Source organism: Acomys minous (assembly GCF_964271855.1).
Source record: "Acomys minous genome assembly, chromosome: 5".
In the NCBI taxonomy this organism is placed as follows: domain Eukaryota; kingdom Metazoa; phylum Chordata; class Mammalia; order Rodentia; family Muridae; genus Acomys; species Acomys minous.
Genome location: NC_140494.1, coordinates 67,774,093 through 67,786,252, shown reverse-complemented (window position 1 = coordinate 67,786,252; position 12,160 = coordinate 67,774,093). Strand labels below are relative to the sequence as shown.

Sequence of the window (12,160 nt, the reverse complement as noted above, 5' to 3'; positions counted from 1 at the left end):
CTATTATTATGACCTCTCCTGTTTTGTTTTGTTTTGTTTTGTTTTGTTTTGAGATTAGGTCTCTATGTAGTCCTGGCTGTCCTGGAACTGACTGTGTAGACTAGACTGGCCATGAAATCACAGAGATCAGCCTGCTGTCTCCCAAGTGCTGGGATTAAAGGCTTGGCATACCATACTCAGCCCTACCCCTCTTCTTAACTGTCAGTTATGTTTGGCAAACATAATACCTATTCTGATCAAGTTGTATCAGAATCTGTCCTCTGCCTTACAGACTGGCACATTCCTCATCTTGGAGCTTTCCTTTGGAATAGTTGCTCTGGGGAGTTTTAGGGAAGAGAAGAAATCCAACTATCCTGAAAATATCATATACAGGAAAAAATATACTAGGAGATCTCCAGCTGTTTCCCAGGCCAGACATTAGACATGTAAGTGACAAAGCCACATAGAACATTCTAGAGCCAATATTTGCAGTGAACAGAAGCCCTCAACAAACAACTCTAGTCATCTCCAGATATTTTAACTATTTTAGCCAAGGACCTACACATCATAAAGGAAAGGCAAATCATTAAAAGTCCCAACCATAAATTACAAGATAATAGCTATTATTACTAACCTCTAAGATTTTAGGAATTCACTGTGCATCAAGAAGCAACTGGAGCCAGGACAAAGCCAGGAGTTTAGTTGTGGTAGACATGCTACAGATTCAGTAAAATTTAAGGCAGGAATATTTATAATTTTTGAAGTATCAACACATAATATAGTACTTTATAATCAAATATTTTAGCATATCAATTATAAAAATAAACATAAGACTTGAGACAAAGCCAATAGGTGAAAACACAGTCAATAGCTTCAAGCAACAATGACGCAAGATGTCAGCCACCACAAGCTTGGAAATAAAAGTCCCTTGAAATTTCTAACTGTTGGAAGAGCTGGAAGGCCAGAACGAGTGGGCAACAAAACAGTTAGCTAGGGTGTAGAAGACAACAAAGAAATGATGCTTATAAGATGAACAGGGATGATAATTGGGCCTCCAAAAACTATTTATGTGAAAACTGAATATACAGCCTTAAAATAGAATGTGGGCCTAAATACTCAGAATCACCCCCATCTGTAAGATCTGTAACAAAAGTCAATACAAGCGGTGTGAGTAGCTCGAATGGAGTGGTGAATCCACGAGCCACAGTTGTGCTGGTAAAATGGCAAAATTCCTATAGCATCCAAGTCGTCCGGCAGGAGCTTCCACACTTGATGATGTCAAAAGAGAACAGGAACTGGCCACAGCTGCCAGAAGGACAGCGTTGCAGCAACTAGTCACCAGGGCCTTGGTTTCCCCTCCCCATCCACCTAAGTCTTCATTTTACACAGTAGTGAATTTTCTAGATACATCTGTAGACCTCAAAGTACAGGAGAGTAAGCTCCATTCAGACTTCATCCTCAGGCGCTGTTCTGATTCTAATTTCTTGTCCAGTTGAAATCTGTTGAGTGTAACCGCTGTCTGCCTAGCTGAACTTCTGGGATTCTGTGTTGAAATCGGTTTCCTCTGGGAGCTTTGGGCACAGCTAATACAACTCTGAACCAACAAGTCACAAAAAAACCTGCTGCTGGCACACGGAGTGGGTCTGTCTTTGTCCACCTGCCTTCCCACTACAGCTGTGTGGTGGCCCTTAGAATAGATGGGAAGGCTTTAGGTGGCAGCTGTGGGACTACTGCTGATCTTGGGGATGCTTTGGCTGACGCCCTGCTCTGTTAAGTCTTACGTGATGCCCCATCCAAACCATAGTTCCCACTGTTCTGCGCCTATCCTTGGCCAAAGTTTAGATGGTAACTCTCCCCTCCCTTGAAACTGGCCATGGTTGAGGAAGTCAGGGCTTCCTGTCTTCCCGCCTTTATCAAGCAGTGCTGCTTTCCCCCTCCTCAAATTTCTTGTTGCCCATTACCACCTAAAATTTGCTGAGTCCAAAAGCCATCAGATGAGATTGGAAGAATCTGGCCTCCCTCACTTAGCTCCGAACCACCTCTGTTCACTTGCCACCAGGCTGGAAAGGGAGTGCCAGGTCCTTGGCCCTGCCGCCTGCACCAGGCCATGAGCTTTGAGCTCAGGTCTCAAGATGAACAGAGCAGTCACAGGACTGGCTAGTCCTCAGAGTCCTTGGTGGTTCCTCCTAGAAAAAGGCTATGCACAGAGTCATGAGTACACACAGTTCTGGGTTGGTTCCTTTGCCCATAATTGCTTTGCTTTTACACACTGAAGAGGTTTGAACAGGGCTCTCATCATGGCCTCCCATCGGTTCTGGTGTGGAACCTGACAACTGGAAGGGAAGGCCTTGACCCTGCGGACTCGGGTTTCAGTGCTGCTCCTCAAACCTTCTGCAGGGACCCAGAGGAGTTGTGTGCCACTATGCTTGCAGACTGCTGTGCCTGACCTCCTGGCTCACTGGCAAGTTCCTCATTCTGTTCAGGATCACTAAATGTTGAAATGTGGATGCATACTGAAATAAAGGCATTTCACTGTGTTGGAAAAATAAAAAAGGGAAAAGACGTATTTGTACATTTTAAAAAGAAGTACAACAACAAAAAAACCAAAAACAGTTGTCTTTGGAACTACAAAGAATAAACATGGAAACAGTGACAAGCAGACATTAAAATAAACATGTAATGAGTTATTCAGGAGCACACTTCACACTGATTCTAAGTATTAATATTTTATAGCAAAATATCACAGTTTTATTTTTTAAAAAGACATTAAAAATAGACCTACTGCAATTCATATTTTATAAACACAAGGCTTTCTCAAGATCAAATGTTTAAAACAATACAACTTAAGAATATTTAATCAAGTAGGAATAAGAGAACTGTTCCTGATACATTATTTAACATTTGAGACATACAGTGATTTGGCTACAGATTTCAGCTTTACATAAACCCCAAACAACTGTGTTATATAGAATACTTACTTTTTTGTGTGTTTGTTTGTTTTTAGGACAGGGCTTTTCTGTGTAGCCTCGGCTGACCTAGACTTACTTTGTAGACCAGACTGGCCTTGAACTCACAGTGATCCGCCTGCCTCTCCTTCTCAGAGTGATGAGATTACAGGCATGTGCCATCACCCCCAGATTAGAATAATTATTTAACATTACCAAAATTCAGACTATTTAAAGGTCCAGAAAATTTTAAAAATGCATATTTCCTTATCACTTGATTATTTAATAATTGTTTTCTTTAACAAAGATACTACAGCACAGTGCTACTATAATGTTACCAGTAAGAAAGAAAAATAAACTTCTACAAAGCTATGGAAATAAATTTCAATTAGTACTGAATTCTTATCTTATTTAAAAAGCAGAAAAGAAGCTGGGTGGCAGACTCTACGTGGAAGCAGATCCAGTTTCCCCTGGAACCTTGCCAGATCTCTAGAAACAAGTCCTTCTCTAGAGTAACTGCATAACAGGGAACAGTCAGAAGTAGACACAGAAGCTAATGTGAGCTGATGCTCCTGATGCACTTGTTCTTACTCTACAGTTACTGAAACCAAGTCTCCAGGAGCCACAAGGAAGAAAACAATTTGACCTAACATGGATGTCAGTGACTAGAGTGGCCAGCTACTGATGCTTTCCTTAGGTCCCAAGGCATAGTTGTTTGTAGATGTAAACAGACATAAACTGGGCTCAGCAGAGGAAATGAGACATGACGTACACTTAACAGCTTTTACTTTTGGTGACATCATATGGTTTCCACCACTGAGCAAATTGCAATGCTTTCTTCCTCTGGTCCTCAAAGCTTTCTCGAATCCCCTTCCTCCACAGCCTGGGCTCTAGATCCAGCATACCACCAATGATTTCCTTTAAAGAGTAAGAAAAATATGAATATATTATAAACAATGTAGTAAAGAATGGAACTATTCACTTATGCTAATAAATATAATATTAAGTAGTTCTTTGCAACAATGTACAAATATTTCATACTAGTTTCAAGCAAATAAACCTTATTAATAATCCTAACTGCAAATTCTCTGAGTCCTTCTAGTGTCTCCTGTGAAGCAACATGTTGCTTAGTTCCTCATTAATACATCTACCTAATAGTAGCAAAAGGGAGGAAGAAAGTAAAATTTACTTTCTTTGGTCATAATAACTAATATGTCAACAAAGAACTCCTAAGAGAATATGGAGATGTGGTAAAAACCAGAATAACAAAGTGTCAGCTATACACTGGGAAAAGGGAGCTGATACAGCAGATCACTAAGACACTTGAGATAAACAACAAAATCCTATTTGTAAATAAATCAAAAAAAAAGAAACCACCTGTCACTAAGAAAGTACTTTGCATGTGGCCTCAGGAGAAACTGGACAAATTCAGATTTAGTCCAAGAGTTTCCTAGCATCACTCCATCTAAACAGTACAGTCTGAGAAAGATTTTATCTGTAGAAAAGTGTCTCTAGATTGCTGCTTGTGTTATGTGACAGTGCAAGACGGGTTCTCATTCTCTTACTGCAAAAGAGTCCATTTCTCAAACCTCCTCTTATTCTCCAAGCAACTGCTTGGACAGCAAGTCAAAGCTGGATCCAAAGTATTTCTTGAGAAGCATGTTCTGTAGCATGAGGAAACCACCTATTCAATATTAAAAATGTATTACATAAACCACAATACATGAGTAATATTTGAAGGGGATGCAGTTTTCCCAATGAAAAATTTCAAAGTAAAACAATGTGCTAGTGATGTCCTTTTCTCTATATACAAAAAGTAGAAGTCAGGCGTGGTGGCACAGGCCTTTAATCCCAGCTCTCCACAAGTAGAGATAGGTGGTCTATCTGGTCCACAAAGCAAGTCCAGGACAGCCAGGGCTACACATAGAAAACCTGTCTCCAAAACCAAAAGAAAGAAAGAGAGAACAGTTAGAAATCTCCAGAAAAATAAGAACAGGATTTTTCACAGAAGTGAAAAGAAAGTTGGATTTTGTTTTGTTTTTATTTTTGTTAATGCTACAGGAAAGAAAAAAAAAAAAACACAAAAACCCAAAACTCCTGTAAACTTCTCAAACAAGGGCTGGGGATATATCTTAGTAAAGTAGTAGAGTATATGTCTAACATACATGAAGCTGTGGGTCTGATCCCTAAGGCTACATAAAAAAGAGGTGTGGTGGTTCATTCCTGGAAATTCAGCAATCAGGAAGTGAAGGCAGGATGATGAGGACCTAAAGAACATCTTCAGCTATGTGGTGAGTTAAAGATCAGCCTGGGCTATGGGAGAGTTTATAAGCAATAATTGAAAGATGTATGTAATTTTGAAACATGGCTACATTAAAGAACATAATAAGTTCTGGATCCAAACCAATGGAGCTCTGTTTCCACTTAGCACACCCTGTTTATTGTAGAAGATGATTTCATGTAATTAAAAGTAGGGTAGAGAAAGAAGAGGGTGGGCAATTGTGAGTTCTCAGCGAAGTTCATTAAAGTCCCCCTCTCTAGAGGCACAGGCACAAAGAGGTGGTGCAAGAAGCTCTGAGCTAGGCCCAGATTCATTTTGCCAATTTCAAATGCTGTATTAATTTTATTTCAGTTTTTATAGACACTTAATAAGAAGACCTCTAATTTAAGGAATATATTCTCATGAAGGCATTTTCTTTTCCTTACCTGAAAAAAACTACTGGCAATCAAATGACTGGGACTTTCATATGTGTCCAGAACCTAACTGTGAAATTAGTCATTTACTTTTCCTGGATAGAACCTTAACTATAAATGCAAAGCTGAAACTATCTATTCTCTGCACTAACTATAACTTGTGGCATCTGGTTCTCTCCCTTAGCACAAAACACTAGGCAAGTTATACAACCTCTCTGTAGTTTTGATTTTTCCTTTCTGTACAACAAATACTGTATCAAAATCTAGACAACAGAGCTATTGTGAACACTAGATGATGATTAGGGCAGTAGATAGGCATGCTGTACGCCCTTTATAAACGCTAGTAAATGTCAGCATTTTTCAGGACAAAACTGCCTGACTACAGTGGAAAATATTACAGCTACTGAGCACACTACCAAAAATGTCTGGTCACACAAGGATGTGTCTAACTCATCATGAATATTCTGGTATATTTTTATTGTTAGTTCCTAACTTCTCTCCCTCTCCAAAATTTATATAGATAAAACCTCATCAATTTCTTATATACTGTATCCAAAGTTTTAATTTTCTTTCACAATGGAAGTATTAACTAAAACACTAGACTCCAAAGCTTTATCAAATTTGTGAATATACCTTTCCAAAGTAACGAGGAAATTTGTGTAGATCTTCAATGACATGGGCGAATCCTCCCTGAAGGCCAAAGTCTACAGCAAAGTAAGGCAAGTTTCTGGGCACCTAAGTAAACAAACAAAACACAAATGAAATGGGAAAACTATGCTTAACTTCTTGCTCTGATTCTCTGTCATCATCTGTCAGAATAATGTACATGACAAAATTGTGATGACCTAACTTCCCAAGGAAATGAATTCAGTGTGATAGCCTTCCAGCCAGCCAGAAATTTGTCAACTCTAATAACTCACAATAAAAGCAAATACTTTCACCTGTTCTTGGAGATAATAGCAAAAATGTATTTAAATATTTTTACACAGCGAAGGAATAATTTTTCTATGATCATACAAATAAAGATGTGGGTTTTCATATTTTACTTAGGAAGAGGAAGCTTGATATTATATCTGAATATGTTAACTGATGCATAAAATTTTCACTATGATTATTCTTATCAAATACAAATGTTTATAATTTTTATTTATCTCACTAGCTGGTGAGGTAAATATAGCAATATTTAGATTACCAAGTTAATTTCACAATATCTTTGTGATCAGCTCTCTATTATCTGTAGGAGGAAAGTCCAACTTTGTTAACAAATGATTTCAGTGCCTTGAGATCTGGTTACTGCCCTGCCATGGGCATTATTATAAATATTGAAGTATCTCTTGTAACCATGTGTTGATAAGGAATGTTACCCAATTATCCCTGAATGGCTAAATAAAGACTCTAGAGCGGTAGGGGAAGTTTTAGGTTCCGGAGCTTGGGTTTGGGAGAGGAGCAGGAGAAGATGTAGCAGGAGAGGGAGTTGAAGAGAGAGGAGTCATCACCAGGGCAAGATGGCAATCAATGAGCATGTGGCTGTAAGGACAGACTGACAGAGCAGAGGCTGCCTAGGAATCATCAGACTGGCAACTGATTGGTTTTTATGTGGGTTTTTAAGCTCCTAGGATTAGAATAGCTCAGAATCTGTCTAGCATAGTGCTTACAGCTTAATAATAAATCATAGTCTCTCCTGTGTCAGTCATTGGAGAGCTGGTTAAAGAAAACTGCTACCATAATAATTTACTTATTAATCAATATAGAAAGAATAATATTACATTCTATAATTATCACTTTCTGCATTTCTTTTTATAAACACACATACACAGAGAGAGAGAGAGAGAGAGAGAGAGAGAGAGAGAAGGAGTTTTAATATTCACACTGATTAAAAACAGCTTTAATTCCTTAGTTTCTCATTAAGTAGATTTTGTATCTTTGTAAATTTTCCTCTAAGTTCCAAATTTTATCATTAGAAATTATACATGTTAGTTAATATACAGTATTATATTACTAACACCATTACACAATCAGCATTGATTCTTCTGAACAATGACCCACATATTCTTTCATAACTACACACATTTGGTTTTGAGTGCTTAGAAAGGTACAACTTTAGAGTGTGCAGTGCTATATGGTAGGAACAAAGAAGTCTTCTTGAAGCATTATAAATCAAATAAAATTAGGGCCAACAGAAAATATTAATTAAAAAATGTACTTTATGTATTTATGTTTTTCTATAGTTCTGTATTTTTTAAAAGATGTATTTATTCCTTATTATGTATACAGTGCATGGCCTGTATGTACACCTGCAGGCCAGAAAAGGGCATCAGATCACATTGAGCCACCATATGGTTGTTAGGAACTGAACTTAGGACTCTGGAAGAGCAGACAAGTGCTCTTAACCTCTGAGCCACCTCTCCAGGCCCTAGTTCTATATTTTTAAGATATAGTTATTTATGACCTTAAAAATCAAAGAAAAAAAAAAACACGTAAAAACATGAGACAACCAGACAAGGCTCTAAACACATCTCTGATTCTCATGGGTATATAAAGCCGATTTGTAACAATTCAGGAGAAACACGGAACATTCTGAGGTTTTCTGGGAACACTCAAGAGAATGATGTATATACAAGTCCCCAGCTCAAAATTTAGCTTACAGGAGACTGTTACTTTCATTTCCATCTCCTGTGTAAAAATGTGTAAAGCTGTCAAATGACATAAAAGGAAAGAAGGCTCCATTGAACATTGTGCCATCCAATTAGGTTACTGGGCACGCAGCATGCAATACTTTGAGAAGTAACATGAAGAAATGTATGATGAGAGCATTCGTTTTTCTTTCTTTCTTTCTTCTTTCTTTCTTTCTTTCTTTCTTTCTTTCTTCTTTGTATTACCCTCTGGGAGCCTTGAATATGTCAAAGCCGCATCGAGCTAGAATAAGGTCGAGATGTATCCAAACCCTGAAAAGCTCAATATTGACACCAGCAGGAGGAAGGATCATTCCCTCCCTGTTCTGTGTCTGCATGCCCTGGTGCACCCCTACCTCTACAATTCTTGAGGTAGTCACATGGCCTAGCACCTTGAATCCTCTCCATCCAAATAAAGCATCCTCAGCCAATGATATGCACCCACCTCAAAACTCCTTCCCACTCCCCAAGATTCATATAGCCTTTGTTCACCCTAAATAAAGCACATAAGCTATTTCTCTAAATATTGTCTAAGACAGTTGTAACACTAAAATTCTCAGAAAAAGCTGGACATGGTGGCATATATCTTTAATCCCAGCATTCAGGGAGGAATAACCAGGTGGATCTCTGTGAGTTTGAGGTCAGCCTGGTCTACAAAGTGAGTCCAGGACAGCTAAGGCTACACAGAGAAACCCTGTCTCAAAAAACCAAAACTAATAATAATGATAATAATAATAATAATAATAATAATAATAATAATAATAATCCTCAGAAAAGGCTGTGTCATACAACCCACTCCCCACTCCCCCATCCCCTCTACCTCCACCCTCCCAGTCTGCCCAAATCCTGCAGACTCCACCCATTCCTGCTCTACTTCATCCCTCTCAGCCTAGTGTGCCCGGATGCAGGAAGAAGCGGAACTGGGAACCACAGCCCTGAATATGCTACTTTACATGGCAAAAGGAACAAGGTGTGAACAAGCTAAGAGTCTTGAAGTGAAATTGTGATGCTGGGTATTCACATGAGATAAATGTAATCATGACTATAATTATAAGAAGTAGCAGGCCTGAGTTATAAAGGTTGGCAGGTAGGGAACTTTTGAAGGCAGCAGAAAGCAACAAGTCATAGATACGGATAGCTTCCATAAATTGAGAAGATAAGGGTGTCTATTTTTCTCTAGAGCTGGTGACAGAGGGCTATGATCACAGCCACTTTGGAGCCTGAAATAAGAGGGCTGAAAGTTCAAGGACTTGCCCAGACAGCTGAAGGAAAAACAAAACAAAACAAAAAGGCTCACTGGGAATTTTCTTGCCTTACATGCATGGAGCCTCGGGTTTAGCCCCAATCCATTTAAAAAATACTTCCTCTTTACACTCTCCAGGAGGAGACACCCAACAGAGTATATTTCATACTTACGACTTTCCAAACTGTGGTGTGGTATAACTGAACAACATTTTAAGCCATTGTCACTCCAGTACAGAAAACTAATACATATATCAACACTCTTTGCCTCTGAGGTACTTGCCAAAATGCTGTGACGACAGCATTTACATAAATGACAGCTTCTGTCATGGCTTTTCCTTTATTCTGTTTTCCAGGCTTCAGCAGGTGGAACCTGCAGTCCTGCTGTAACAAGTGTTGTACGGCTGTAGATATGGCAAAGGCACTTGCATCGGAGTGTGCATATTTGCAATTGTTAGCATTCTCTTTTTCTTGCCTTGCCCATCACAAGGAAAACTGCTAAAACTCTAGTTATCACTCTTTAACAGTGTGCACAGTAATAGGGCCTGACATATAAGTTCCATAAAACAAGCAAAGCCAATGGCAACTGCCTACATTGTTTTAGGAGGCTCTCATAACCATCCAACAAACAACTTGAGGGGAGGTTTCCCAAGTCAAGCATTGGGGTTTCTATTAATTAGAGCATGGCTTATAAAAAAAAAGTGTTCTAAATATTTATACTCACAATTAAGTATAGCTATCACCTTTCATAAAAGAAATTTCTTTTTTCAATGCAGAGGGACTGTAACAGAACCGTAAGTGGTCAAAACACAGAGAATAAGGATGGGTCTGTGGTTGCTGAATCCCAACTGATGTATCTGCAATGCAACTCCTATACCAAAGGCTCAGGAGATGTCCCTGGCGGCAGGGCAAAAAATTATAAGAGCCAGAGGCCCAGACACGACAGAGAAAATATATCCAAGAAATCTCAACAATATGGCTACCTGAACAAAAACAGCATAACAACAAGACCAATTGACATGCCAATGTAGATAGGGGTAATCTTGTCAGGCCCCCACTGAGACAGAGTGAAAAGTGGTCAACCGACATCTACTGCAACTTTTGAAGCACCTCTGTTAAAGACAAAACAACACAGCAAAACAATCCAACGCTATGAAACCTCGCTGATTCAATGTTTCCTAGTTTCAGACTTTTAATGCTGACGTAAGACTCCTGTTCTTATACGTAGCCACTCCTGCTTCCTGTTTTCTGTATCTGTTAAGTTAGTAAAAGCACCCTAAGTCTTGGTTTTAGAAAAAGCAAGCTTAAGCACTAGATGCACCAGAAGTTGCACTTACAGTAGCATGTGACGGAAAATACATTTCTTTTAAAATTTCTACTTGGAATATGTTGGCTGTCATTACAACTTTATGAAAGAATTTGAGTATGAAAATAGTTGGCCTGCTCTATTCAGTGGCATATAATAGACCATGTCTCAAACACAGTATAAGGCAAGGACATAGACACACACATGGATGCTCACGTGCGAGCACACGCGAACACACACACACACATTTTTATTTTTTCTTTTAAAATGGAGTGGGAAGAAAGAGAGATGAGGTTGGGTGCATAAAAAAGGAAAGCGTGCCTAACCCAAATAAAAGTACATACAAAATGGTTTCTTTCATTTTAATACCAGTGACAAAAAATGTTCTTCTCCTGAAATGTCACAAGGCAGAATGCAATGGCCACTATATCCAATTACAGGGAATAAAAGGGAAGGGGTTGAGGACCAGGAAGAAGGATTTATTTGAACACATGAAATCCCCCTATAAACAAGTAATCATTTTACAAATGAGATCGAATGAATATACTTTCTTCTCGATGTGTATCTTAGTTACTTCATCTTTACCCACTCTGCAACATAGCTTAATTCTCAAGAGGTAGACATTCACAAAGAGTCTCCACACAATAGGAATTTCTTATATTAGAAAAAAAATCTTATTACTACTTACAGACTTTCTAACATCTTTTGAAGACAAATCAATCAATTTCTTATTCATGGACCATTCTTCATCAGACTCCAATATGGCTTTCTAAGAAATAATTATTTGAAAAACAAAAACACAAAGAAACTGGTTTTTTGTTGTTTTGTTTCTTAGGTGAATGAAGGGTACAGTGTATAGTATAGACTATTATTATGAATGGGTGAAAGCCTTAATTAGAAGATCTAAATCTAGAATTACTTAACTTTTTAAAACCTGATGGTTAGTCAAAGACAATATTCTTTTACTCATCCTTAACTCTTTATTGAACAGTATAATTTTATGTGACAAAAAGTGCGAAGATTAAGCAATTTAAGACAGAACATGATCTGTGAATATACAATTTAACAAATTTCTTTTCTTATTCATAGAAATCTACTCAAATAAATTCATTTAATTTGACTATTCATCTTCCAAACATCAAAAGGGGGAATATGATTTGTGGCTACCAAAAACTATTTCATACCATACAACAACTGAGTAATCATGTAAAGAAAAATTACTCTCAAAACCAAAGTCTACTTTTTTAAAAGCATGGATAAAAATACATAGAAATGGAATTTTAAGACTTTTTAAGTTAAGTAGCATAGGTATTATTTATAAT

The 12,160-nt window shown here is 38.1% G+C and overlaps 1 protein-coding gene and 1 pseudogene across 5 annotated transcripts in view; one reads left to right on the top strand and one right to left on the bottom strand.

Annotated features, from left to right (window-relative positions):
* Positions 1-658: 658 nt before the first annotated feature.
* Positions 659-12,160, bottom strand: part of CWF19L2 (CWF19 like cell cycle control factor 2) — a 73,771-nt gene continuing 62,269 nt past the window's right edge. For 3 of the 4 annotated variants that reach the window (XM_084781489.1, XM_084781491.1, XM_084781492.1), the window contains 3 exons: positions 11,527-11,607; positions 6,252-6,353; positions 2,705-3,842 (listed from right to left, as the gene is read on the bottom strand). In XM_084781489.1, the coding sequence (XP_084637615.1) occupies positions 3,699-3,842; positions 6,252-6,353; positions 11,527-11,607 (327 nt within the window). In that variant the 3' untranslated portion in view covers positions 2,705-3,698. Of the gene's footprint in view, positions 2,512-2,704; positions 3,843-6,251; positions 6,354-11,526; positions 11,608-12,160 lie in introns of those variants that run through there. The other variant, XM_084781490.1, reaches the window with a different exon arrangement.
* Positions 873-1,952, top strand: LOC311597272 (ubiquitin-conjugating enzyme E2 variant 1-like; annotated as a pseudogene). The gene has a single exon. The product of its transcript is annotated as a ubiquitin-conjugating enzyme E2 variant 1-like (transcript).